At 39.9% G+C, this 26,917-nt stretch overlaps 1 protein-coding gene across 2 annotated transcripts in view; it reads right to left on the bottom strand.

Annotated features, from left to right (window-relative positions):
* SMAP1 (small ArfGAP 1) overlaps nt 1–26,917 on the bottom strand; it is a 67,361-nt gene that overhangs the window by 39,910 nt on the left and 534 nt on the right. For both annotated transcript variants that reach the window (XM_087882493.1, XM_060689210.2), the window contains exon 2: nt 86–219. In XM_087882493.1, coding sequence (XP_087738619.1) covers nt 86–219 — 134 coding nt within the window. The remainder of the gene's footprint in view (nt 1–85; nt 220–26,917) is intronic.

Below are 26,917 nucleotides of genomic sequence, written 5' to 3'. Positions count from 1 at the left end.
AAGAGTATTCCTTTTTATTAACATATATTTTGAAACAAACTCTCCCAAAGTTTCTCATAATACAACTTGAATGAAACTTTTTAACCTGTATTTGTTCTGGTGTCCATTGGTCCAAATTGACAGACTTGACTCTGGATATATGCACTCCCAGATTTCGATGTATTCCAGCACATCTGATACAAATAAAGACACCTGTATTCCAGGAAGCCCATCGTGGACCTAAGAGAAATGTATGAAAATTAAACAACTGTATAATACCAAAAGTATTTAAATATCTATCTATCCATCCATCCTGTAAAAAGAAAACTTTTTTTCAGCCTTTTCTAGATTAATTAACAATCAGTGTAAAGTCCCCAGAGCACCTCTGGATCATATCCCTGAAATTCAATAGTATAATACCCACTCTGTTGCACTGTGAGATTTTTCTACTTTTATTTTTTACAAATCACCTCAACATCTAACCTTTTGGCAGTATAGAATCGAAAAAAATATCAAATAAAAACAAAAGCAAAAGGAACACACAAATGACACAAATCATGCAAATGGCAACCAGAAAATTTTAATCCTGCATAAGAGCAGGGTACGACAGGGCTGTTTTAACAGCTTTATGCAATGCCAAAAAGGAAGGGGCTACTTGAACATCTGGAAGCAAGGAGGTCCATACATTGACTGCAACAGCTATTGCCCACAGCTTCAGTAGAATAGGGATTCAGAGTTAGATTTTTTTGCTATGTTCTTGCCAGACAGGCATATTTAAATATGGCAACTATCACTATGCAATAATTAATCTTTGTAGGTCATCAACAGCAGTCTGAATTGAGCTTATGTAATATTCATATAATGATGACACCACCCCCAAATCTCCAAATGATTTATCCCAGCAGATTATGTTAAGCAACATAATATAGATGTTAAGTGACGGGGGGGAGGGGGCATTGAACCCTATCGTACTCTTTACTGAAATATTCATGGCCTTAAACACTGTCCTTCCTATCCTGATTACAGACCACAACTGCCCACTCACATAGAACAGAGGTACAGGGCCCTGATTCCCAGCCCCTGTAGGCTGTCTAGGAAGATACTATGCTTGATGAGCTATGTGGCGCAGGGGGTTAGAGTGCAGTACTACAGGCTACTTCTGCTGATTGCCAGCCGACTGCAATTTGGCAGTTCAAATCTCACCAGGCTCAAGGTTGACTCAGCCTTCCATCCTTCCGAGATGGGTAAAATGAGGACCCAGATTGTTGGGGGCAATATGCTGACTCTGTAAAACCGCTTAGAGAGGGCTGTAAAGCACTGTGAAGCGGTATATAAGTCTAAATGCTATTGCTATTGCCAGTTTCAAATGTTGCTGAGAGGACTAATAGAACCAACAGAGCTGCACTCCTTGGATCAAGGTCCAGATGGACATTTCATCACTGGGTCTGAATCTTGGCTGGCAGGAATCTAGATAAACCATTTTTTTCCTAGAATTGTCTGTAGTTGTTAGACCCTTGGCAACCTAAGGAAACACTTTCTAGAAAGTTCTTTGTTGCTAGTAGGGTAATGTAAAATGAAATCTAAAAGCCTACCAAAAATAATTCTCCCACACAACATACTGTATACCTAGTATAATTAAGGTGGAATTACTCTCTTAAATTCCCCCCTCCCCTGGATTCAAGAATCTTTCTGAAAACAGCCCTGACTCTCCTGGTTTTTCCATCTAGGTTTTCCATCACAGTTGCTGAGCCTAGTCTACCACCTTTTCAAAAACCATTGTTAAAATGTATCAAAAACAGTTGGGTCAAAGGAGCATGTCCAAGGGAGAAAGAGGCACAAATACATCTTTTAAAATAGATGGCATCACTCACACACACACACACACACATTTTTAAAAAAGCACTGAACATTTCCCAGATCCAGCTGCTAACCATCTCCACCCCAACTACCAGATGGAACAGAGGAGAGACGATCAAGCCTACAAGTGGCATAACTCACATCACGGACGATTTTATCTATTATCTTTGGCTTAGGAAGCTCAAACGGATCCAGATAATTATATTAGACCTTGTTTCGCTCATCCCATTAACTTTATCTGCCAAGAGACTAACAGAATCATCCAGGCATCCTTCTTTATAAAGGTCCAGGTAATCCTGAACAGGCCTGCCAAGTGGTAATCTGCAAACAATAAGCATAGTGAAGAGTTCTGCTCTTATTGGTGTTTTCTAGACTTAAAGACAAACTCTTACAGTGCTCAGCTACATCTATTTTGGATAACACCATCAGCAGAAAGCGTTTAGGAAAAAAATTGTAATGAAATAAATGTAGAAATAAATATGTTAAGGATCTGTAAATGAAAGTACATCCATTTCCATTCGGAAACCCACCCAAGCCTACTAAAAATGCAAAATGTTTTAAGATTTTCAGAACTGCCACCTGATGACATCACCCCATTTATGGGACACCTGCAAGGAAGACAAGTGTTGCACTCAGCCAAAAAAAAAAAACCTTTTTGACCTAGTTAGTCCATTTCCACATGTACAGCAGACAAGGATTCATGGATTAAATGAGCCCCATATCCATCTTTCTGTCAAGATCAATTATAGACAAAATGTCACCAGAAACATTAGTTCAAATGGAAAGATTTAAGCTGTATTGTCTAGTAGAAGAGAAGTCTGTAGATGAAGTGCTGTCAAAACTATAGAAGTAGACAATATACTATCTGTTGGAAATCGTAGGTAGCCTGTACATGTCCTGATTTTTTCCAAGCAATTTTATTTCAAGTCTTAATTCAGAATTTTTGAGTCCTACTGGACATAGTAAGGCTGAAGAATCTTGAATCAAGACCGAAACATACAATGTTGCACCAGCAAACAATTATAAATTGTCCATTTCAAAGTAAAGCGGCTTTTGTGTCTAACCCTCCAGCTATTTTTTTTTTCTATAGCTCCTTAGGATTTACAGTTAATATGTGTGAAAGCTCTTCAGTCAGCACACTCCCCTGTTATTGATTTTTGTAAGCTGCTCTAAGAGTTTTCTCCAGTTGAAGAATGGGATAAAAATACTTCTGATGATTATGTTGTTATCCTGGTAGAGAGCTGCTTGTTTGGTTAAGGCAAACTTTCTGTCTTCTCAAGTGGGTTTTAAGAGGTTTATTCAGACATTGCTAGAATTGAAGTTGCTTATCCGTTTAAAGTGTTTCTACCAATCAATCCAGAAGGCTCCCAGAGAAGCTAACAGAACATTAATAAACCATAATGCAAGACGTACCTAATCATATCATTGAAACGACATGAGGTAAAGGAAAAGGGAGATTAGGACAAAGGCAGAAAAACAACCGCAAGACCAATTTTTAAAATTAAAACTCTTATGAGAAAAGCCAAGGGATAAGACCACAAAATGGAGCTGGTTTCTCTGCAGTCAAGCAGAAGGAACTACTCTGAATCAGAACACAAAATCAGAGACTTAGATTCTCCCTATCTTTAATTTATACTTTTTTTTAGACATTTTTATGACTACCATTCAACTATTTCAACTTAAGAATGATTCAAAAAATATATATCAGCACATGTATTATACAAGAAGAAATAATTGTTATTAGACAGTCCCCCCCCCCCTCACGTTAAAGATAAATCAATTTGTTTTGACAATATGATCTAGTCAAGAATGGACGTTACAGTTAGGTCCTAAAAGCCTAAAGTCTCTCTAGTCTAGGGAGATGGCCAATGTTTAATTGGATGTTTAATTAGTCTCTCGAGGGAGATGGGCAATGTTTAAATATATCAAAATAAATACATAAAAAACTTTTTTCTCCCAAATTCTGCATACAAAGAGCACAATAATAATTTATGTAAGTATACATCATCTGTAAAGAAAATAATATTTCTCAGGAAACAACTGAATGAAAAACTGCTGGTGACCTTCTACCGCTGCATCATAGAGAGTATTTTAAATTATTGCACCTGTGTATGATTTGCCAATTGTACAGTGGCAGATAGGACAGCGCTCCAGAGGGCAACCAATGTGCCAGGGCTCATTGGTTGCCCTCTCCCCTCTTTGGAAGAGCTTTATAGCTCCCCCTGCCTTCAGAAAGTTCAAAACATTCTTAAAGATCCATCTCATCCTGGGCACCCTTTTTTTGAACTATTACCATCTGGCAGACGGTACAGGATAATAAAAACAAGGACAAATAGGCTGAAAAACAGCTTCTATCCCCATGGCAGTAACTATATTGAATTCTACTGTATAATGCAATATTAATGTAATATCAGGTTTTCAATTCAATTGCATAGAATGTGAAGGATGTGTGTTTGTGTTTTATTTTTATAGTTATAATGTACACTGAAGATGGCATTTAATTTCATTGTATGAGGTGCAATGACAATAAAGTAAACTAAACTAAAAATCCAAGGAAACTTTATCAGTTTTGTACAATTAAAAACAGAAGAGAAAAAGATACAAGTGACAAATATTACACCTTCCTCCCTATTCAGCGAAGAATTGTCTTCTTGGGTGGATGAATCTTCATAGTAAGTCCAATGGCTCATTTTCTATTTACTGTGGCTCATAGGTATGCTTAATTTGAGCAGTCCAAATAGGATGAGAAGCTGTTGAGCAGATTATAAAACATTACTTGTTACAGCATTATCCGAGACCTGCCAGTTAAGTTTGTGGTTTCTCACTAAGGAATAGAGGGCCATACTGCTGTCCTTCAAATAGTGCTCAAGGGAAAACTGGTGGAAATGGTAGCTAAGAAGACTGTTCTCTTTGATGACTTGGTCTATTTTACCTACCAAAGCAGCTGCAGTCTGGTTCTTGAAGCAATGAGCTATGCATAAAAGACCCTATTGCCGGGGCTGGGGGGATGAGGTAAGTAGGTAATCTGACCAATATCAGTCTTTGATTCTTTTGAGGTAGAATTTGCTGGCTCCCCAAATGTCCAAGTTGTCCCACTAGCATCTCTAGGATTATGGCTGGATGTGGGTAGAAGGACAGACCTATATTCAGGTGTGGTGGAAGACAGCTACATATAGAAAGATCACACAGAGTTTATCGCTGATTGATCAAGTTGAAAAAATAACACAAAATCTTTTAGGATCAGGTGGAAATTCCTGGGAGGAAATGAGGGGGAGTTCATATAAATAGGTGGAGGCTTCAGAAGTTAAGCTCCATGCAGGAAATTCTTGACATGTGAATGTGTATAGATGGATGATCCCAGGGAATCTGCAATGGAATCTGGCACTTTAATTTATTGGGTTGCAAAAAAGATGTATCTGAAGAACTGTGGCTATTATATATCAGATCCTCTTGCTGCACTGGCAGAAGATGTGCTAGTAAAGTGAGAAATTCAGATCTGCTGTGGTTTCAGAATAATTTCCCTATTTTACAGATACCGTAAAAGAAATAAATATTTCTACGCTGAATGATATAGAAAACTATGATTCAGAAATTACTTGATAGCTGACTGGATATTAGACATGCCTTACAGTCTAAAGAGGAAAGCATTATCTAGGCAGCCCAGATATTGAAATCTCAGGAATCTCTGGTAAGAGAGGCAAAAGAGTATCTGCTTCCTGTATGTCCAGGAAGGCTAGCTATTCTCTTGATTGAAAGTAAGCTAGGATATTTAAGGAACCGCCTCTCTCCAGTTATATCTACCCATTCCATGAGATCCAGCAGAAGCATAAAATGGGTCCCATCTACTCAGTAATGTCATCTGACAGGACCCAGGAAAAGAACGTTTTCTGCCATGGCACCTGCTCTTTGAAACATCATTGTCCCCAAACTAAGATTGGCACCTACACTTTTGGCCTTTACAAAGAGCTTTAACACTTGCCTTTTGCCATCTTGTCTGGAAATCCAAATGCAGTGGTGAGGATCTTGCTAGGTGGCTACACTGTTAGTAAGATGGACAGCACTATCACATATTTTTAAATGCTTTTTATGGTTTTAATCTATGTAGCATTAAACTACACAGATTAAACTTGTGTCTGTTTTATTGTTCGTAACCTTCAACTGGGTGAAACAGTGCATCCCAGGATAACAATTCCGGAATCAACATACTCGAAATGGACTAGCTTACAGAAAGTGTCCAAAATCTGGAACCAATGGCTCCCATGGGATTGAAATTAAGACAAATCAGCCGGGGTCATGCAATCATCAGTCTCAGCACTCCCTGCCAGCTTCAGAATAACAGAGTTGGAACGGACGTTGCTTACCTGAACGTCCCTTCTAGGCGCGCTGCTGGAGAATCCAAAGCGTGAGTTATCAATAGTCTGTTAGCCAGAGACTGAGTGTATGTTCCTTTAAATTGTTGTCTTGGTTCCGCCTCCTTCGCTCGGCTGGTGTCAGTTTTGTTCACGAAGATGGAAGAAGTAGATCAACTGTAAACCATAATCGGAAGCAACCAGACCTGGAATACAGAGCCAACTGGGTTGAGTTGGATTCTCCAGCAGCGCGCCCAGAAGGGACGTTCAGGTAAGCAATGTCCGTTCTCCAGCGCGCTGCTTGGAGAATCCAAAGCGTGGGATATACCCAAGCAAGTTCCATTAGGGAGGGACAGAAGGAAGGTCCAGGGAAGCCGCCGAAGATGTAACAGATTGGAGGACGCAGTGACCAAAGGATGCTTCCGCTGATGCGAAGGAGTCGACCTTATAATGTCTAATGAATGGAGACAATGTCGTCCAGGTGGCTGCTCTGCAGATCTCTAAGACAGAGGCTTGAGTTGCCCAAGCTGCGGTAGTAGATGCGCTCCTTGTCGAGTGCGGTAGAATCCGTCCGGGTAGCGGTTTGCCCTTCAAGGCGTAGGCCTTACAGATGCATGCCTTCAGCCATCTCCCTATGGTAGTAGAGGAGACCTTCTTTCCCAATGAAGCCGGGAGGAAGGAAACAAATAAGGCTTTGGAGCGACGAAAAGGAGCTGTGCGTCTGATATACCAACGGAGGGCCCTCCGAACGTCCAGGGTATGCCACAGCACCTCAGAAGGATGGCTCGGGTTGGGGCAAAAATCCGGGAGGACCAACTCCTGTGCCCGGTGGAATAGGGAGTTGACTTTGGGCAGAAAGGAAGGGTCCATCCGCAGTACGACCCTATTAGAGTGGAATGCACACAGATCGTCTCTGACCGACAAGGCAGCTAGCTCCAAAATTTGGCATGCAGATGTTATCGCGATCAGGAAAGCCACCCTGAGTGTCAGGAAACGGAGCCAAATGGATGCCAACAGTTCGAAAGGTGGTGATGTCAGTGCCTGGAGCACAAGTGGAAGGTCCCACATGGGGTATCTGTGCACCACGGGAGGGCACAGGTTGGATGCGTTCCGCAGGAAACTCCTGATTCGCGGATTGCGAGAGAGAATCGTCATGGTTATCAGAAAGGACAGTGTCCAGGGCTGCCACATGTCTGTGCAAGGTGCTAGGAGCCAGACCTTTATTGAAGCCAGTATGGAGGAAGTCCAAGACCTCTGAAACGGAGGCAGAAGTCGGGTCAGTATGTTTGGATGCGCACCAGGAGCAGAAGGAGCGCCAGGTAGCATTGTATATCCTTGTCATAGAAGGCCACCTGGAGGCTTGGATGACGGAGATCACCCCCACCCCCCGAGAGGCTGTCCCTAGTCAGGAAGATCCTCTCAAGTGCCAGACAGTCAACTGCAGCCATTGGGGCTCTGGATGCAGTATGACCCCCTGGCTGAGAGAGATCCTGTCTCCTGGAATCCTCCAGGGAGGGTCGACTGAGAGGCTCACCAGGTCCGCAAACCATGGTCTGCGAGGCCAGTAAGGAGAGACAAGGAGAACGTCCGCCTTCTCTAGAAGAATCTTTCGAATTACCCTCGGAAGGAGTGGGGAGGGAAGGCATAAAGCAGACCCTGTGGCCAGGGGCAGTGGAGGGCGTCAACGTCCTCTGCCGTGGGACACTGGAAGCGGGAGAAGTATCTCAGCAGTTGGGCATTGTTCGGGTGCGCGAACAGGTCCAACACCGGATGACCGAATCTGGTTGACAGTTCGCAGAAGATCGATGGGTGAACCCTTCATTCCACATGATCAATTTGTTGTCTGCTGAGCCAGTCTGCTCGAAGATTGTCGGTTCCGGATATATGCTCCGCTGTCAAGGACCTCGTGTGTCGCTCCGCCCAGGTAAGTAGCGTGGTCGCCTCTTCCATCAGTGGCGCGGACCGCGTTCCTCCTTCGCGATTGACATGCGCCTTCGCTGTCACATTGTCCTTGAGTATCCAGACATGGCGGCCCTCCACGAGGGGCTGGAAGTGAAGTAGGGCAAGCCTGATGGCACGAAGCTCAAGCCAGTTGATGTCATTGGCTAACTCCACAGGGGACCAGCATCCCTGTGCCATGTGAGATAGAAGATGGGCACCCCACCCCAGCAGACTCGCGTCTGTGGTGACCGTTAGCCGAGGCGGCTCCTGGGACAGCCGCTGAGCATGGCTGGCGAGACCCACCAGTGGAGGGAGCTACGTACCTCCGTCGGGATGCGGACTCAAGATCTGGAGTTGCTGTGGCGAGCTTTTTGGAAGGGTAGAAGATACCACTGCAGCGGTTTGGAATGGAATCTTGCCCACGGGATTATGGAAATACAGGATATCATTTTCCCGAGCAACGTTGACAGGAGGAGCAGGGACACCGTCGGGAGCGACAACACCTGAGACACCAAGGAGCGAATGCTGAGACACTGGTCCTCGGACAGGAATACCATGCCCCGCTGCGAGTCCAAGATCGCGCCCAGGTGCAGTATACGGGTGGTCGGGTGAAGGTGACTTTTCTCAAGATTCAGCGTGAACCCGTGTATCTGTAGGGAGTGGGTCACTGCTGCGAGATCTAGCTTTGCCTGGTCGGGAGAAGATGACAGAATGAGAAAGTCGTCCAGGTAGCAATAAAGTCGTACAGGAACTTGTCTCAGGGACCCCAGAAGACCCCATGGCTGCTGGATGACCTCCGAAAATAGCTGAGGACAAGGTATAAAATCCTGCGTGGTCGTCTGGACATTGAAAAGACCGTCAGAAGGAAGTGACAAGGCTGATGTGGGTTGTTGGTCTGAAGGAGTTGCCAAATTAGTTGAGACTTTGGCTTTGTGAAGCAGTGATTTAAACAGCGATGGGCGAAAAAGCCTGGTAAGAGGCGGCCGGTCCAGCAATAGACCTTCGTCCTCAGAAAAGTCAGAGTCCCTGTGATCGTCATCATCCCAATTAGATTCATCATTGTGAACGGAGTCCTGGTAACAGTCATAGTCCTGATAGTGGCCAGAAGGAGCTGCTGCTTGTGGCTGCAGTGGTTGTTGTGAGGCCATCTGATGACCAGCAGGCAAGGATCCAGTAGCAAGGAGCCTGGATACAGTTTCCGCCACTATAGATTGCACATCAAGGGGCAGATTAGAGTGCCACCCCTCCAGTGGGCGTATACCTGCGGCCGTTGATGTAAAGGTAGCCTCCGGGATGGAGCGGGCGGCAGGCAAATGGGACGGCGGCACCGGCAGTGGCTGTGGAGACAACATTGCGGAGGACCCCTGATCAGACCTGGCAGCAGCATGTTGAATAATCATTGCGCTGGATTCATTACCAAGAACTCCCATGGGATTGAAATTAAGACAAATCAGTCGGGGTCATGCAATCATCAGTCTCAGCACTCCCTGCCAGCTTCAGAATAACAGAGTTGGAAGAGTTACTTCCTACAAGGAAAATCAAGAATAAAGCTGACAGGAAGTTGGAAATTGCTCCTGCTTCCAACTGCTTTTTTGCCCACCCATGATTGTTGTTTCTGCTTATGTAAGGAAATAACTCTGAAACGGTGACCCAATGTGTCACAGATTGTCTTGTAGCTTTTGTTTTAGTTCGTTTTAATTGTTAAATTTTGGCTATTTTTTTGCATAGGCTTTTTATGTTTTAACTCTGTGAGCCTCCCAGAATCATGTGAGATGGGTGGCTATATAAATTGAACAAATAAATCAATACAGTAAGACTTTAGCATCTCTATTCAGAACCAACCAAAACATTTGAGATCTAGGATGCCTACCTATTTCCTTTATTTTTTGGACACTGTAAAGATTAACTAAAACGCTAAAAACCTTTCTTCAGGTGGAATGGTTTTATGGCTTCACCACAAGCAGAAAAGCAATGGTTTGGAAAATATCTAGGTTGGAGTAGTCTATAAAAGTAGCTTGGTAGAGTATCATGATCGAACAACTCATTTAAAATTTACAGGGATTGAATTCCCTTGGAGACAGTGATGTCATGGACTTTCTTATATTGAGAGAGTGAAACTACTATGTAAAAGAAAGAAAAAAGGGGCATAAAACCTTCCTGGAGTCTCTGGGAGTTAATTCTTCACCATTTCCCTCCCAATAACTATTCTTCTTTGTCCACTTGCTTAAGGGACAGAGAACTATGCAAGAAACTGGCACGTATTCATGCACAGAGACTGAGGAAATATCCTACTAGCTATGCTTCTTCTTTTTCCTGATTTAAAAGGACTTCTGAGGAATAAAATGACAAGTAGCAAGGTGCTTTTGGGGATTGCCCTTATTGTGAGAATCCATGAGCGGAAAGTATGATGGTGTTTTTCTGTACTGAGCCTTCCCATACCTACATATGCATTGCTGTGGAGCCAGTTTTCTTACAGAGCCCTGGTAGTGCAATAGTTAGAATGCAGTTTTGCAGGCAAATTCTGCCCACAGCCTGAAGTTCAATCCTGACAGGGATCAAAATTGACTCAACCTTCCATCCTTTCGAGGTTGGTAAAATGAAAACCCGGATTGTTGGGGAGCAATATGCAAATAATGTCACTACATTGTAAACGGCCCAGAGAGTGATGTCAAGCGCTGTGGGGCAGTATATAAGCCTAAATGCTATTGCTATTAAGGGGGAGGAGCTGTCTTTCCAGAATACGAAGAACTGGAAGGATGACAACAAGCAAAAACCACTTGCCTGATAAGCACTATACGTCCAGATGGAATGTGGGCCAATCATCACTAGTAACAGGAAACTTTTGGTCTCTACTGTATTATGCCACCCTTCAAATCTGCACATTTCTCAATTCCTTGAAAAAAAATAATGAAGACAATCTAATGGGCCCTGAGAAGTGGCACAGGTTTCTTCCATTACTGCTTTCAACAAAGCCACAGTGGGAAGGTTGATGGGACGGGAAGGATAGGAAATCAACAACTGTGTCCCTTGGGGTTGCTGTTCAAAAAGATGAGCCCTGAAAATGGCAGCACCAATATTTGAAAAGCTCTCCCTAGGTATCTTGAGACAATAAAAGCCTTCCCAGACCTTCAGAGGCCATTGGTGTCTGGGAAAATGACACTTTCATTTTAAGAAAAAGTTTTTTTCACAATAATATGTTCAAAGTAAGACCTTTAGAGTTACCTATAATTCAGGAAAATATTTTGCTTGTATGTTGAATTTTTTCGATGATCTTTAATAATACTTTCAAACAATATTTATCTAGAAACTAGTTCAGTTGGAATTACTCATATTACATTTTGGCTTCTATTACAAATTGTTTAATCTCTGTCCAAAAGATGTACAATGTTCTATATTACAATCCTCTACATGACTTTCTTCCACATAAATATTAGTTATAGTTGGATAAAGAAAGGCAGATTTTTGGGATTGTTGGACATGCTATGTTATAGAACATAAGCATTACAACATTTTAAATAGCGTGCTCTGTAATATAATAAACCATTGAAAACATCCTTTGAAATACAGTACATCTTTCTATCATTGGTAATTTTGATGTAATTTATATTTATTTAATACATAAAGTGTGTTATAGTTAAGGAGACTAGATTATTCAAAAGGATTTCTAATAAATGAAAGCCACAATATCAAAGGTTATCTCTGAATTTTAAAAATACCGTTCCCTCTCAAATTAGGTATTTTGCTCAATGTTTGGAAATAAAAGAAAAGAACCAAGTTAGTCTTATGTATACAGATCCAACCCAAAAAAAAAAAAAAAAACCCTAGTAAAATATAAAAAGTTGTTACTACTGTTTTTTTCTTTCTTCAAACATTTGTGCTGGAATTTGTGCAGAGAGTTTTTATTAACGGATCTCAGGCTTCTGGTATAAGAGGCTGTATGTGAGAACAATATAATTGATTAAAAAAAACACTAGAAGCTTTTCTTCTTTCTGAAGATAGTGGTTTCTTCTCTTTCTATTTTTCCTCTCCCCTTGTTCCTTTACATTTTCTACATTACTGCATATAGATAGAAGGCAACAATGAGTTTTCAGAATTTCAATTGAAGTAAAAAAAAATTACTATTAATATTTACTCTGAATGCTTAATAATTTTAATATCCTTGTCAGTGAACCAAAATGTATTTCTATATTATAAAAAGGATAACTTTGAATATTACTCATCTTTTTGTAATTCAGATTATCTTTATTATATTGATTTAGCTACAAGATAAAATCCAGGGTGATGATGACCACAATGTTCCCTGTGCTTCTCCTCGTGTAGGAAGCTGGAAAATAGCTTTCTTGACATCTGTTAATCCCAGAGGGTTCTATAGTTTCTCTATTAGCTAGCCTTTCCTGATATTCAAGGAATTGTAACTTAAAGCAAATCAAACTGATTACCAGGCCGATTTACTTGGTTAATGGTTCCACCTAGTGGCAAAGTCTATGTATGCACACAATGAGCCATTAAAAGGGTGGGGTTCTGTTCTTATCATTATTTGAAACCAAAGATAATAAAAATATGACTAGCAAAAGTGCAAACTGAATGAACGTATAAAAGAAATACGATTCATCTCTTAAATGCACAAAACTATCAAGTTCATATAGAAAAAGTAACATTATTGTTGCACTTATTTCAAGGACGGAAAAGCGATATGATGCTTATGGGCACCACAGATATTTTGGTATCCACAAGATCTTCTGACTCAGCCAAATTTATGCATGCATGCACTCATCCATACACACAAACATAAACACATAAAACAGGAAGCTGGCAATTACAAACGAAAGCATCAGCTTTCAAGTATGATCCACATTTATATGAGTGGTAATATTTCTGGTTGAAGGCTGTAGAAGTCTACACAGATACAGCGTAAAAAAAATACGTGGCAATTATTAGTAGTTAGTTTAGTCCAGGAAAATCAGAAAATGTGGGAAATCAACTCAAGATTGGTTCTTTTTGTTATTAGTAGGAGAGAAGAATAAATGTCAGGTTTTCAAGATTCCGTTATTATATAGCCTATATCAATCAAAGGGAGTTCTACTATTTATTTTTCCTGATCTGGTCTACCTCAAAGAGCTGACACAGGCACACTGTCGTTTTTTAAAAAAATTAAAATGGTCATGACTTGACATTTATTCTGAAGTAATATGAGGTTAAAGATATTTTATTGATTTATATGCAGTATTTTTGTTAAAAATTATTTCTGTTCTAATAAATACAGTGAATTGCATAATAAAAGTAGTAAAATGCTTTCGTCACTCACAGCACATGATTAGGTCAGCTGATAAGAAAAATCAATTTAAGCAGGTTTTCATCAGTGGTAAAAAGCATGCAAACTTTTTTTTTTTTTTAGGGGAAAGGCTCCATTAGAAATAGGTCCATGGCAGCATGCTGTGCTACCTGAATTTATAGAAATGAAAATTAATGACTTGTTATATTTTATTCTGTGTATCTTTCTAGTACACAAAGCAAAGAAATTTTGGACAGCTGTAAATGTCGACTAAAATTGGCTGCCTAAATAAACCCTTGGTGAAAAAGCAATCCGATCTTTAAGTATTCCAACCTGAAAATTTATCAGTAGATAATGCAAGACCTGGATATCCCTTCTGGTCCTTTTATTCTATGCATCATTGCTTTATTGCTTCTCGGAATCAATCATCTTTGGAAAGCTAGCTAAAATTCAACTGACAGGAAATTCTGAAAGCCCAACTGTTGATTTTTTTTTCCTTTAACCACAGAGTTGATTCCACTGTACTTTTTACTATTTTTTTTAGCCCTATGCTTTGTTACTTTGCATTTTTTTCATGCCAAAGTAGAACTTTGAAATGTCAAGTGCTATGTTTTGACTGCTTCAATTTCTTTAGAGCTGGGGCTAATTAAAGTCAAATAGGATGCACTGAACAAATGACAGTATATACACATTCTTGATTGTCAGACACATTCTTGTCAAACCCTTTGCACAAATGTCTTGCTATGCTGTAATAAGGCTGTTGAAGCTGCAGGCTCTAAACTTCTAGTGTGGGTTTTTTTCTGCCTTTTATGGTTTAAAAAAAGGAATTGCACTGAAGCTTTACAAACTTTAATATACATATACCTCCATAATTTAAGATGCCCTTTTCCCCCCGTCCCCTAAATTAGCGTCCCTCTCCATAATCAGCGATTTTATTTCTGTGGGTTAGGGATAATGTGGGACTTGCCATTCTAGATGTTATTTTTGAACTATATATACTATATGTGGATATGAATTCCCTAAGGATAGGTGGCTTATTATCACATTTACCTGGTCTGAAGGTCCAGAAAATGACTACAGGTTTCACTTCATATAATTAATATGTAAGGAGCTGATAAGCATTTAAATAACATGATCAAGCTTAAAATGACATGCTTGTTATTCTTCTCTGAAATAAAAGATATATGCTCTGAATTACTTTATTTCCTTCGTTTTCTTCCACAGCTGAAAGTTATCTTAAGACTCACAAACTCTTTAGTGTGCTACTAACATGGCCAACTTTGCTAAATTACTCATGTTGCACTTATGGTCCCTCAAAGGATGTCCAAATATTTCCAGAGCCCCTGCTCACTCCCTGTTTCATAATTCCAATCTTTAATTTTTTCTCATGGTTATCTCGAGCACATTAAGGTAATGTTAAGAGAATGACATATTACTATTAATTTTTTGTAGAAACCCTAGGCATAAAAAACAACCTTGAAACAGTGCATCTGAAACATTTTTCTCTTGTTTAGTCTACGGTAGGACTTAATTTATCTAACATATTATAACTGAAAAAAGATTCAAATATTTCCAGTTCTATTGTATTGTTTAAACATGCAGTTCTACAGTATATATGTATACACACACACAAACAACCCTCAGCAACAATGTACCCTTAGTAATTTGTCTAATTCTACTGAGAGCACAAATTTGAATATAAGGCAAACATGACTTGCATCTTCCTTAATAATTTATACATGTATTATCAAGCTAGAAACGAAAACACAAAACACAGTATAAATGAATACTGAATCACCCTGAACATACAGTGAGAAAGCATTCAAGGAAGCATTTATGACAAAAATCTAAAATTTCCCCCCAAAGAAGTGTTACTTGCCTAAATAAATGAGATACTCACCAAGATTTATATGTTGTTGCTAATCTAATACAGCTGCAGGCATAAATTTGAGACTGCACATACGGATCAAAGAAACATCCCTTTAAAAGTAATAAATGGTGCTGAAAATGAAGGGCAAAACCATGTGCACAGGTTAATTATTATTAATTAATAATTAATTATTATTAATTAAGAAAAGTAATTCTCCACTGGCATTTCACAAGCGACTTCTATCGTCAGATAACACATATCTGGGAAATGGTAAAGAACTTTCATTGGGGAAGAAATGCAATGAAGGAAAAGGTAACGTAACAGTAACAGAGTTGGAAGGGACTTTGGAGGTTTTCTAGTCCAACCCCCAGCTCAAGCAGAAAAGTCTATTCCATTCTGACAAATGGCTGTCCAATCTCTTCTTAAAAACCTCCAGTGGTGGAGCATCCACAGGCAAGCCATTCCACTGATTAATTGTTCTCACTGTCAGGAAATTTCTCCTTAGTTCTTAAATTGGATCTCTCCTTGATAAGTTTCCAATCATTACTTCTAGTCCTGCCCTCAGCTGCTTTGGAGAATAGGTCGACCCCTTCTTCTCTGTGACAGCAAATATCCAAATATTGGAAGACTAAATAAATAAAAAAATATTCTTTGCTCGCTTTGAAGTGGAGACATCAGAGACAGCTAAGATACAGCTACCAGACCATTGTAGCCCACACCTCATTGTGGAGGAACAGAAGGTGAGGAGCATTTTGAGGGCTGTGGACCCTAGAAAGGCTGCCGGTCCTGACAGTATTCCTGGCCGAGTGCTTAAACACTGTGCTGATCAGTTGGTTGGAGTCTTTACCAGGATCTTCAATCGGTCTTTATCCCAGTCCACTATTCCATCTTGTTTGAAGGCTTCCACCATTGTTCTGCTGTCAAAGAAGTTCCCTATCAATAACCTCAATGATTATAGACCAGTGGCACTCACTCCTATCATCATGAAATGCTTTGAGAAATTGGTCTGCCGGCACATCACTTCTGGTCTTCCGCATACATTTGATAAACACCAGTTTGCATACAGTTTGCATAAATAGGTCTACAGAGGACGCTACAGCCATCACTCTTCACACTGCTCTGACTCATCTGGAACAGCGGGGGGGGGGGGGAGAGCTCTGTAAGGATGATTTTTGTAGATTTTAGTTCTGCATTTAATACAATACTTCCACATAGACTAGTGTCTAAATTTATGGACCTTGGGCTTTCTCATTCAATCTGCCTTTGGATTATGGATTTCCTGTCTGGCCGCTCTCAGAGGGTCAGATTAGGTAATCATATCTCATCGGCCCTTATTCTTAACACTGGTATACCACAGGGTTGTGTATTGAGTCCCTTACTCTATACTCTTTATGTACATGACTGCATTTCCACTCAAGCCAGTAATACTATTATTAAATTTGCAGATGATACAACAGTGGTAGGACTCATCTCCGGGGGGGATGAGTCTGCCTGTCGAGGTTTCTTTCATGGTGTGGAGATAATAATTTGGTCCTTAACACCAATAAGACCATGGAGCTTATAGTGGACTATACAGAAGGAATAGATCAGATATCCAGCCCTAGTTATCAATGGAGACCAAATGGTACAAGTGGCCAATTTTAGGTTTTTGAGTGTTATCATAAAAGAAGACCTGACCTGGGGCGCTCACATTGCAGCACTGGTCAAAAGGACCCAGCAAAGATTATACTACCTGAGACTCCTCAGGAAACAACAACTGAATGAAAAGCTGCTGCTGACCTTCTACCGCTGCACTATACAGAGTATCTTAACTTACTGCACCTGTGTATGGTTTGCTAATTGCACAATGGCAGATAGGACAGCGCTCCAGAGGGTTAACGTCATTGTCCAGAGAATCATTGGTTGCCCTCTCCCCTCCTTGGAAGAGCTTTATAGCTCCCGCTGCCTTAAGGAAGTTCAAAACGTTCTTAAAGATCAATCTAATCCTGGGCACCCTTTTTTTTTTTTGAACTATTGCCATCTGGCAGACTGTACAGGACAATGAAAACAAGGACAAATAGACTGAAAACAGCTTCTATCCCAGAGCAGTAACTATGCTGAATTCTACTGTATAGTGCAATATTAATGCAGTATCAGGGGTTTTCAATTCAATTGTGTAAAATGTGAAGGATGTGTGTTTTTGTTTTATTTTTTTATAGTTTTCTCATGTATGATGTACACTGAAGATGGCATTTAATTTCGTTGTACGAGGTGCAATGACAATAAACTTAAAACTTAAACTTAAAACTGCTATCAAGTCACCCCTTGTCCTCTTTGTTAGACTAGACATACCCAGTTCCAGCAACTGATCATTGTTATATTTTACCCTCCGGTCCGCTAATCATCTTTGTTGTTCTTCTCTGCCTTTTCCAGAGTCTCAACATCTTTTTTGTACCTTGGTGACCAAATTTGGACACAGTATTCCAAATGTGGTTTTTAAAGGTTAATAATCTTTTCCTTTTTTCTTAAATAACATCATGATTTCAATTCTATACAGCACATCTAGATGAAACTTCAGTATTTCACACTAAAAAAAGAAACTTTCAGATCTTTCAGAATTAACAAGGCAGCATATACCTTCCCCAAATCTTTTTGATCAACCATGACCAAAAGTTTGAGTATAATTTATCAGCAGATGAATTCCAAAACATTTGAGTTAGAAGATATAAATGATAATGTAAATATGTGTGAATCTTAATTAAACTGTAAAAATATTTATAATATTTTAAATAAAAAATCATTAAATTCTTATTTTGATAACTAATTGAATATATTCTCTAGAGACTACTATTCTCAAACCCTAGATTTTTTATATAGTAATTATCAACCTTGATCTAACATTTAGAGATGAAGTTGTCATCTTATCCTGGAAACACTACATCCAGAAGGAAGCTGCAAGCTTCAGAGCATTTAAAATAAATAATAATGGTCTTATTAAAAATGGTTTATTAAGGTTTCTAAATTTAACATTACACAGAATGAAACAAATTCTCAATGTGAAAATGAAGTACAAGGATGGGAACAATGACAGATCTTATTTTTAAAAAAATCATCATCTGAACCACAAGACATAAGGACTGATGCAGGTTGGACAGAATTAGCACTTGCAAAATAAATCTGGTATCTTATCGAATAGAAGTAGATTTTTTTTTTTACATTTTAAAGTTTCATCAAATTCTGTACCATAATGAATATCCAAATAGTATTTAATTTGTTCTTTTTAAGATAATTTTATCAGAGGTAAACAGAAGGATAATAAAACAGCACAATTTATCTTAACATATTTTAATATAAAAAAGCAAAGTATGAATGTTTCATGATTATATATTGAAAAATAAAAATTCAATTTTTTTAAAAAAATTAAAAAGCCTTACGTATAAGGAATTACTATTAAGGACAATGTCAAAGTAAGTAGCAATAAAATTAAGAAAATAACCAAATGATCTAATAAGTTCAATAAAAAAAATACCGACCAGAATGTTCTAAAGATTTTAGCATTTGTCTAAAAATGGGAAAGACATCCCTAGCAACAGTAATACAAAACTGTAGTTACACTGTTAATATGTCTCGATTTTGGTGACTGCCAATGAAATGTGTATTAAATACAGATTAAAGGAAATATCCCCCAATTTATGGAACATATTAAGAAGCCTAAACCACACAGAATTAGGCTAGCATTGTTATTTTAAGCTGAATCAAGGAAAAACAATGGGAAAAAAGTACTCCAGGATGACAGAATGCTAACAATGGCCTTTCCTTTACTTCACTACAGATAGCTTTTTAGCAATTGCTAAATTGCTAAATTTATACATTGTGACATAATTTTGCCCTTTTACTGAGCTGAGTTTGTGAGCTGAATTTGAGAAATGTTTCCTGCCATTTGGGTTCACCCGGCTTCTGACACTGTAAAACAAAGGGAAGCTGAAATAAAATCGTAAGCCCAGTCCTGGTTATGTGATTTTCCACTTAGAAACCACTTTGGTTAATAATCAAGTTGCTAGTCCCAATAGTGGTAGCTAAATGAAAACCACCTATAATAGAAAGTAAGAGAAGGTAAGAAAAAGGAAGCTTTTAAGAGATGCTGAGCATGCTATAATTGATAGAAAGTCACTTTGAAGATCATAAACAGCTAGTGCACAGGCCATGAAGAAAAAGAGAAGGGTGAAGCACATCAACCTTCCTAACTTGCCAGATAAGACTTCTCCAAATTTTGTTTCAGGAATTACCTGCCCAGAATAATTCAGCTGAATTTCTGAGCCACAATATTTTTTTCATATATAAAATGAAACACACTTCCCCTATATAATGTACTTTGTTTTTGCCATTCTTCCAATGGTCACATTTTGCAAGGGCTAGTTTTAAAGGCAATACAATAAAAGATATCAAACCACTCTAGCGTTGAAATAACATTTAGGAAAGTCAGACACTGCTGTAACAAGTAAGCCAAAGACAAAAACAATATCCAAAAGACCACTCAACTATAGTTTATCTTACAAAAGATTGCAACATCATTTAGAATAAACTGCATAACTGCAGCCATAGGTACAGAATCCTTAATCAATGCCACTTCCTTTCTTTCTTGGTAAACATTTTTATTTGCTTATCTTAATCCAGAACCAAACTATCTGGACAGTTGTTTTATTTTTTTATTTATTAAATTTATATGCTGCCAATCTCACCATGAGGCAACTCTAGGCAAAGAAGATAAAAACAATATAAAACATTATAATATTAAAATGATAAACATTAAAATTAACAAAGATGTCTAAGGAAGGAAGCAAGATACAATGCGATGAGGTAGAATCCATAGTCCAATGTTTCCAGTACATCTTAGGACAAGAACAAGGAAACAAGAGAAGATTTGTAAAGACAAGTGTATAAATTTGTTTCATCTCAGGATATCTCCATGCATTTCATATATCATCTGATCTCACAGTGATTCATTTCAAAGCCAAAATAGATTTGAAGCTTTTTAAAGATAGGAACATTTTTCACACCTGAAGGAGGCCTGAACTTTGCAGCTTCCAGATATTTAATGTAAATGGTGTTTTCTCTTAATAAAGTTTTATCACTATGTTTAAACTTAAACTTTACAATCAATTAGTGTATCCTAACAGAATTTTATCTCTGTAAATGATAAAACAACTGTGAGAAGCATTGGTGGCCGAAAATGTGTCAGTTTTAATATTTAATATAGTACATATCAATAAGTATAACCCATACAAATAAAAGATCTCTTGCAGTCCTCCATAATTTTTAAAAGGGATCCTGAGAGAAAAATGTTTAAGAAATATTGGCATATTGGTAGATTGGGGTAGAAATAGGTTACTTTTAAATGTTCAAGTGAGCTTCTGTCCTAATACTTTAATAGTAATTCTGATATGATGGGTTTGACTGTGGCAGTGGGAACAAGGCTGAGGTGAGGAGATATTGCCCAGGCTCTGCAGCTACAGATTTCCAAGTCTGAATCTTTTGAGATTATTCTGTTACATGTTCCCTGCCCCCTGCATAGCCTATGTTTAATATGAAATCTATTCTGGACTGGAGGGATGGGGTAATTGTGAAGGGAACAAGTGGCTGCTGGAATGTTTGGTTGGTTGATTCACTTAGTTTTGTCTCTTTGTTTACCTAGTGCCAAGGGCACTAGGTATATGTTATGTATAGAAAATTGATTGGATGAATTTCAGGTTAGGGAGACTAAAGACAAGGCTGGAACAGGAGGAGAAATGAAGGCGGGTGATAACATTAGGTGAGTAATAGGTAGGTGATAACATCAGCATGGTGATAGGAAGAGGGAGATATGATGGGAATCTGATATTCATAGGATAGGATTGATGGTTCTAATTGATCCTGCATTTCAGCCCTCAGATCAGAATTCACCTAAGTCATTGGAACCTTGGTGGTGCTGATTTTGGCTATTAAATGCCAGCTGAGTTTGCAGTAAGACCATCTTTACCCATGATTGATCATGGAAGAAGCAGGCAGCTTAGTTATACAAGCCTGACTGGCCCAGAGGGGAGTATTTCTCTCTTATAGTTGTTTTGCCTGTCTAGGTTTCAGCCGGGTCCCTCCCTGGACCCGGCTGTGTTAGCAAATTATCGTCCTGTCTCCAACCTTTGCTTTGTTGCGAAGGTTGTTGAGAGTGTGGTTGCACGACAGCTGCCTCAGTACCTGGATGAATCGACTTATCTAGATCCGTTCCAGTCGGGCTTCAGGCCCGGGTACAGCACAGAGACGGCATTGGTCGCATTGGTTGATGATCTCTGGAGGGCTCGGGACAGAGGTTGCTCCTCTGTCCTGGTCCTATTAGACCTCTCAGCGGCTTTTGATACCATCGACCATGGTATCATGCTGCACCAGTTGGAAGGGTTGGGGGTGGGGGGCACTGTTTTACAGTGGTTCTCCTTTCTCTCCGACCGGTCGCAGTCTGTGTTGACAGGGGGGCAGAGGTCGACCCCGAGGCCCCTTGTATGTGGGGTGCCGCAAGGATCGGTCCTCTTGCCCCTTCTGTTCAACATTTATGTGAAGCCGCTGGGTGAGATCATCCGTGGTTTTGGGGTGAAGTACCATCAGTACGCTGATGACACCCAGCTGTACATCTCCACCCCAATGATGCCCTCGAGGTGATGTCCCGGTGCCTGGAGGCTGTATGGATCTGGATGGGGAGGAACAGACTCAGGCTCAACCCATCCAAGACCGAGTGGCTGTGGTTTCCGACGTCCCGATATAGTCAGTTGGTGCCATTTCTGACTATTGGGGGCGAGTCGTTGGCCCCCACAGATGGGGTTCGCAACTTGGGCGTCCTCCTGGACTCGCGGATGTCTTTAGAAGAGCATATGGCGGCCGTGGCCAGGAGGACTTTTTATCAGGTTCGCCTGATTCGCCAGTTGCGTCCCTTTCTGTATCGGGACTCGTTACGCACAGTCACTCACGCCCTTGTCACCTCACGCCTGGATTATTGCAATGCTCTCTACATGGGGCTCCCCTTGAGGCTCCAATTGGTCCAGAATGCGGCCGCGCGGGTGGTGACGGGAGCGATGTGGCGCTCCGATGTGACCCCCCTCCTGCGCGAGCTGCACTGGCTCCCAGTGGTCTTCCGGGTGCGCTTCAAGGTTTTGGTTACCACCTTTAGAGCGCTCCATGGCTCAGGACCAGGGTACTTAAGAGACCGCCTTCTGCCACCAGTAGCCTCTCACCGACCAGTTCGCTCCCATATAGAGGGGCTCCTCAGGGTGCCGTTGGCCAAACAATGTCGACTGGCGGCCCCCAGGGGGAGAGCCTTCTCTGTGGGGGCACCTGCCATCTGGAACGAACTCCCCCCGGAGATACGGAGGATCCAAGATTTACGCATCTTTCGCCGCGCCCTAAAAACATTTTTATTCCAACAGGCTGGTCTGGCCTAACTCTCCCTTTTAAATTGGCTTTTAAATTGGCTTTTAAATGTTTTTTTTAGATAAATTGGATGTTTTAATTTGTTTTCTGAGCCTAAATTATTTAATCTGTTTTTAATAGTTTTTTAACTTTTGTATGTCTTTATATTTTATCTTGGCTGTTCACCGCCCTGAGTCCTTCGGGAGTAGGGCGGTATACAAATATGATAAATAAATAAATAAATAAATGTGTACAGCATCAGCTGTACTCTGAAACAAGGGAGGTTGAAGAGCAGTTGTCATCGTGAAAGACTTGATGGCTTTCAGAGACTCTGCATTGAAGATAACTGGATATGACACCTTGTGTTGGAAACTGGGCTCTAGGAAGCAATTGGGCTTGTTGTTGCTATATTAGTCTCCCTGCTGCTTAGCTACATCCCTGAATTGCTAGTCTTTCACTGTAGAGGAGTTGAAGACTTGAACCAGCTTCTGGTGGGAATAGTCTAGGGCAGCTAAGGTGTTCATGGCCACTATATCAACCATGGACCTGACTCAAATGATTATGTGTCGGGTGCATACCACGGGTCCCATGCTAGATCTGATTTTCATCTTGGGGCAGTTGCAATGTGATCTACAAATCAGGATATTAATAGTCCTTTGTTATGGCTGTATCACTTTCCAATCACCTCCCAGGAAGGAAGGACCTATTAGACTGGTCTGCTCCAGGCTTCTAAGAAATCTGTGAGGGTAAGCTTAGAACTTTCCCTGACAATTTGATTGATGTTTATCAAAGGACTCTCTATCTGAAACAGGTAGATGATGAAGATCTAAGATCAGATCACTCTTAAGTGGCCTCTCGCTGTGTGTTGATTTCAGGGAATTTCCTGGTTTTCATTTTCTCCAGGAAATGAAATGTTAGAACAGACACCTAGAATACCATTGCAGGAAGCTGAAGAGTAAATCTCAACCTCATACTTAGGATAACATCAGATTGACATCATCAGTATGTTGATGATACTCAGCTGTATCATCTTGACCTTGGACAGGCCAAGTGATGCCGTCATTCTCTTGCTCAATGCCTGGAGGTTTTGGAGCCTATATGGGGAGGAACCGACTCAAGCAAAATCAAATTATCTGGGCTATCTAGCTCAGGAGGCTTTCTGAATGGGCCTGTACTTATCCACTTAAGGCTGGTGTGCAATTTGAGAATCTTCCTGGACTTTCACGTCCTGTTCAAGGAACAGACAGCAGCTGTGAAAGGAAAACCTTTATAGAGATCCATCTTGTGTACCATCTGCATTAGCTTCTGGATCAAGAGACCTTGTTTATATTTACTCATGCCTTAGTCATTTTGCTTGTGGGCTACCTGGTCCAAAATGCAACACAGGAAACAATTACAGGCAGCTCTCACAATGTCCCTGTAAATACCTCTTTTCTGCAAACTGTATTGGTTATCAATAGATTCTGGGTGCAATTCAAGGTACTGGCTATCAGTTATAAAGTCCTACATAGTAGGGGGTAGTTATCTGAGAGACCAACAGTCTGCTTTGGCTTCTATCCATCTTACACAATTAGAAAAAGTTGGCTCTTGGTCCCATTAATAGAATAGTGTTATCTAGCAGGACCCAGGAAGTGTGAGTGCTCTGATGGAACATCTGCCCTCTGGAACAGCATCTCCTAGGAGATTTAAATTGTATGTAACCTCCCAATTTTTTAAAAAAGCGTTGGACCCCTGGATCTTACCCCAAGCCCTGGAATAGGATAGCTGATGGACCCCTTTAGGCTGAGCACTGTATTGGAAAGAGGATTTTATTGCTCCTTTTTGGGCAACTATCAACTTTTGTGATACTGTAATTTTCTTTCTTTTTTGTAAGGCAGTTAAATTATTCTGGAGTTGGAGAGCCCTAGATATGTGTTTTAAATAAATTATACATTTATAAACTCATTCTGTATAGGTTTGCTTTTAACCAATGAAAATAGACAAGAGTTTTTCTCTTAGAAAAAATGATTCTAAGATAAATTAAGTACACAAACTCCCAGGAAAGACATGTTCTAAAAACTATTTTTGACACATGGAGCACTGTTACTTTTCCACTGAAGTAGTATCTATTAGTCTACTTGCATTTGCATGCTTTTGGAACTGCTAGGTGGGCAGGAGGTGGGACAGAAATGGAAGCTCACCCCATTGCATGGCACTCGGGTCTTGAACCCGGCTGTCAACTTTCCAACTAATAAACTCAGCATCTTTAACCATGGAGCCCCTTATCTTAATATGTAATCCAAATTGTTTAGTTTTGCCAACAACCACAATTCTCATTGGTGAAGCTGGAAAAAGGGTGCTGTGGCTTCAGAATCTGCCCTGGAGAGCTTTACAATACCAGAGCAATTTTTTTTTAATGTCATAGGAAGTTACAGAGAGAAATAGTTTAAACCCATTCAAAACCCATTGGATTTCACCCAATATTTCAAGTGTTGCAAAGTTTATTCATAACAGCTCTGTTGGGCCTTAATCAGATTCTTTTTGTTTAAATAATATTTTTCTTACTGAGAACACTTTTTTATTTTAAAGCTTTCCTAATGGCAATTAAAATATTTTTAAAACACTTTCTAGTATTGCAATTTTGCTTATATACTAGCAAGCTACAAACCTACTCCCATCTATACAGGAAAGATTCTGCTAAAAAAATAAAGTAGATCTTTATTGTAAAACCTATCCTACAAATATTGAAATAAAACTTTCTTTATACCTCATAAAATATCAATACATATTTTTATATACAGATTACATACATGCACATATGTATATACTATAAATTTAATTTGATAAATGTGTGCTGTGAATATCCCAATTTCTTCCACAAATCACATTCCCTACGTTTTTCTCATAAAATAATTTAGAGAAAATATGACATCTTCGCAAACTGCAAAAATGTTATATTCTAAGACAGATTAAGAAAACAAGAGGAAAGGTAAGAAAAATCAAAACTAAATCATCTTGGAAGCCTCATCTTGGAAACAAGTAAGAATTCAATCTCAATCTCAAAGGAAAAAAACTGGACAAATGGTTTGGAATACTTCCCTATCCTTTACTTTGTTATCTAAGATTTGTTTAATATAAATGGCTTAATTACCATAGCTACATTAAAGAATATCGTATTTCAAAGGAGTTTGGAATGGACTGTTTTACATTTGATTGTACAGGGTTTTTTTTTATAATAGAAAACTTAAATTCTATTTGAAGAAGTCACAGATTTGAAAATTAGACATAAGAGAAACAGACTGAATTTGGAAAAATCAACAAATGACATTTTATTAATTCAATTATAGCAATCTACAGAAATACATTCCCCTAAATTTTGCAACCAGGACTCTCTTATTCTGTGTGCCAATGTTTCCCAGAAGTAATTCAGTATTTATAAAGGTAGCCACTTCCTTTTGTGCACTCAGGAAAAGCAATATTAGCCTTCTGATATGACTCATATCTTTCTTTTGCCAGGACTGAGGATTGAGCAAAAGCAAGACAAACTGAGAAAGCTCTAGGGCAAACACCACTGTACAATATAAAACCACAAAGCTTTTCCCCCGACTCTGAAATAATGGAATGATCTAATCCATTCATGAAAGCTTAAGACAGATTTCTAGTTTATATATCATCATCCCCCCCACACACACCCCATAAGTAATCTACTGATTTCTATTGTCGTTACACTAATGAACGCAATAAAATGGACCGGGTTCATTAAAAACGAATAAAAATCAGCTCATAATTAGAAACGCCAGAAATCAGAAAGAAATCAACACAACAGTACCATGAAATGGCCAACGAAAACTGAGATTGCCACATGCTCGCAACAAAGCCAGAACCCTTAACAGCTGCTAAGCACCCCTAAAACCAAAAACGGTGCCCACGCTTCCCTCTTGCTCATCGTGGCTTACTCAACAACCACGATCAAGATTGGGGGTGGGGGGGGGGTGTTTCCCTAAAATAAGCGAAGCCACCAAGCACGATTTCTACACCACCCGACGCTTAGACCCACCTAACCCACGCTTCACCCAAGCCAAAGATACCCATCTCGTGCCTTGGCCTCTCGCGTGGAACAGAGATGCCGCCCCCCCCCACATTCACCTGGCTCACCCATCACCTCCATTCACCTGTCTTTCTCTTCCTTCCCCCCCCCCCACCGCCCGGGAGCCTCTGAAGCCACGCCTCCTTCCCCCCACCCCCCACCCCAAACCAGCG

The sequence above is a fragment of the Pantherophis guttatus genome, chromosome 1 (genome assembly GCF_059756535.1).
Source record: "Pantherophis guttatus breed Tessera chromosome 1, ASM5975653v1, whole genome shotgun sequence".
In the NCBI taxonomy this organism is placed as follows: Eukaryota; Metazoa; Chordata; class Lepidosauria; order Squamata; family Colubridae; genus Pantherophis; species Pantherophis guttatus.
The sequence above is the reverse complement of the archived record's forward strand: the minus strand, read 5'-3'. Positions and strand labels throughout refer to the sequence as shown.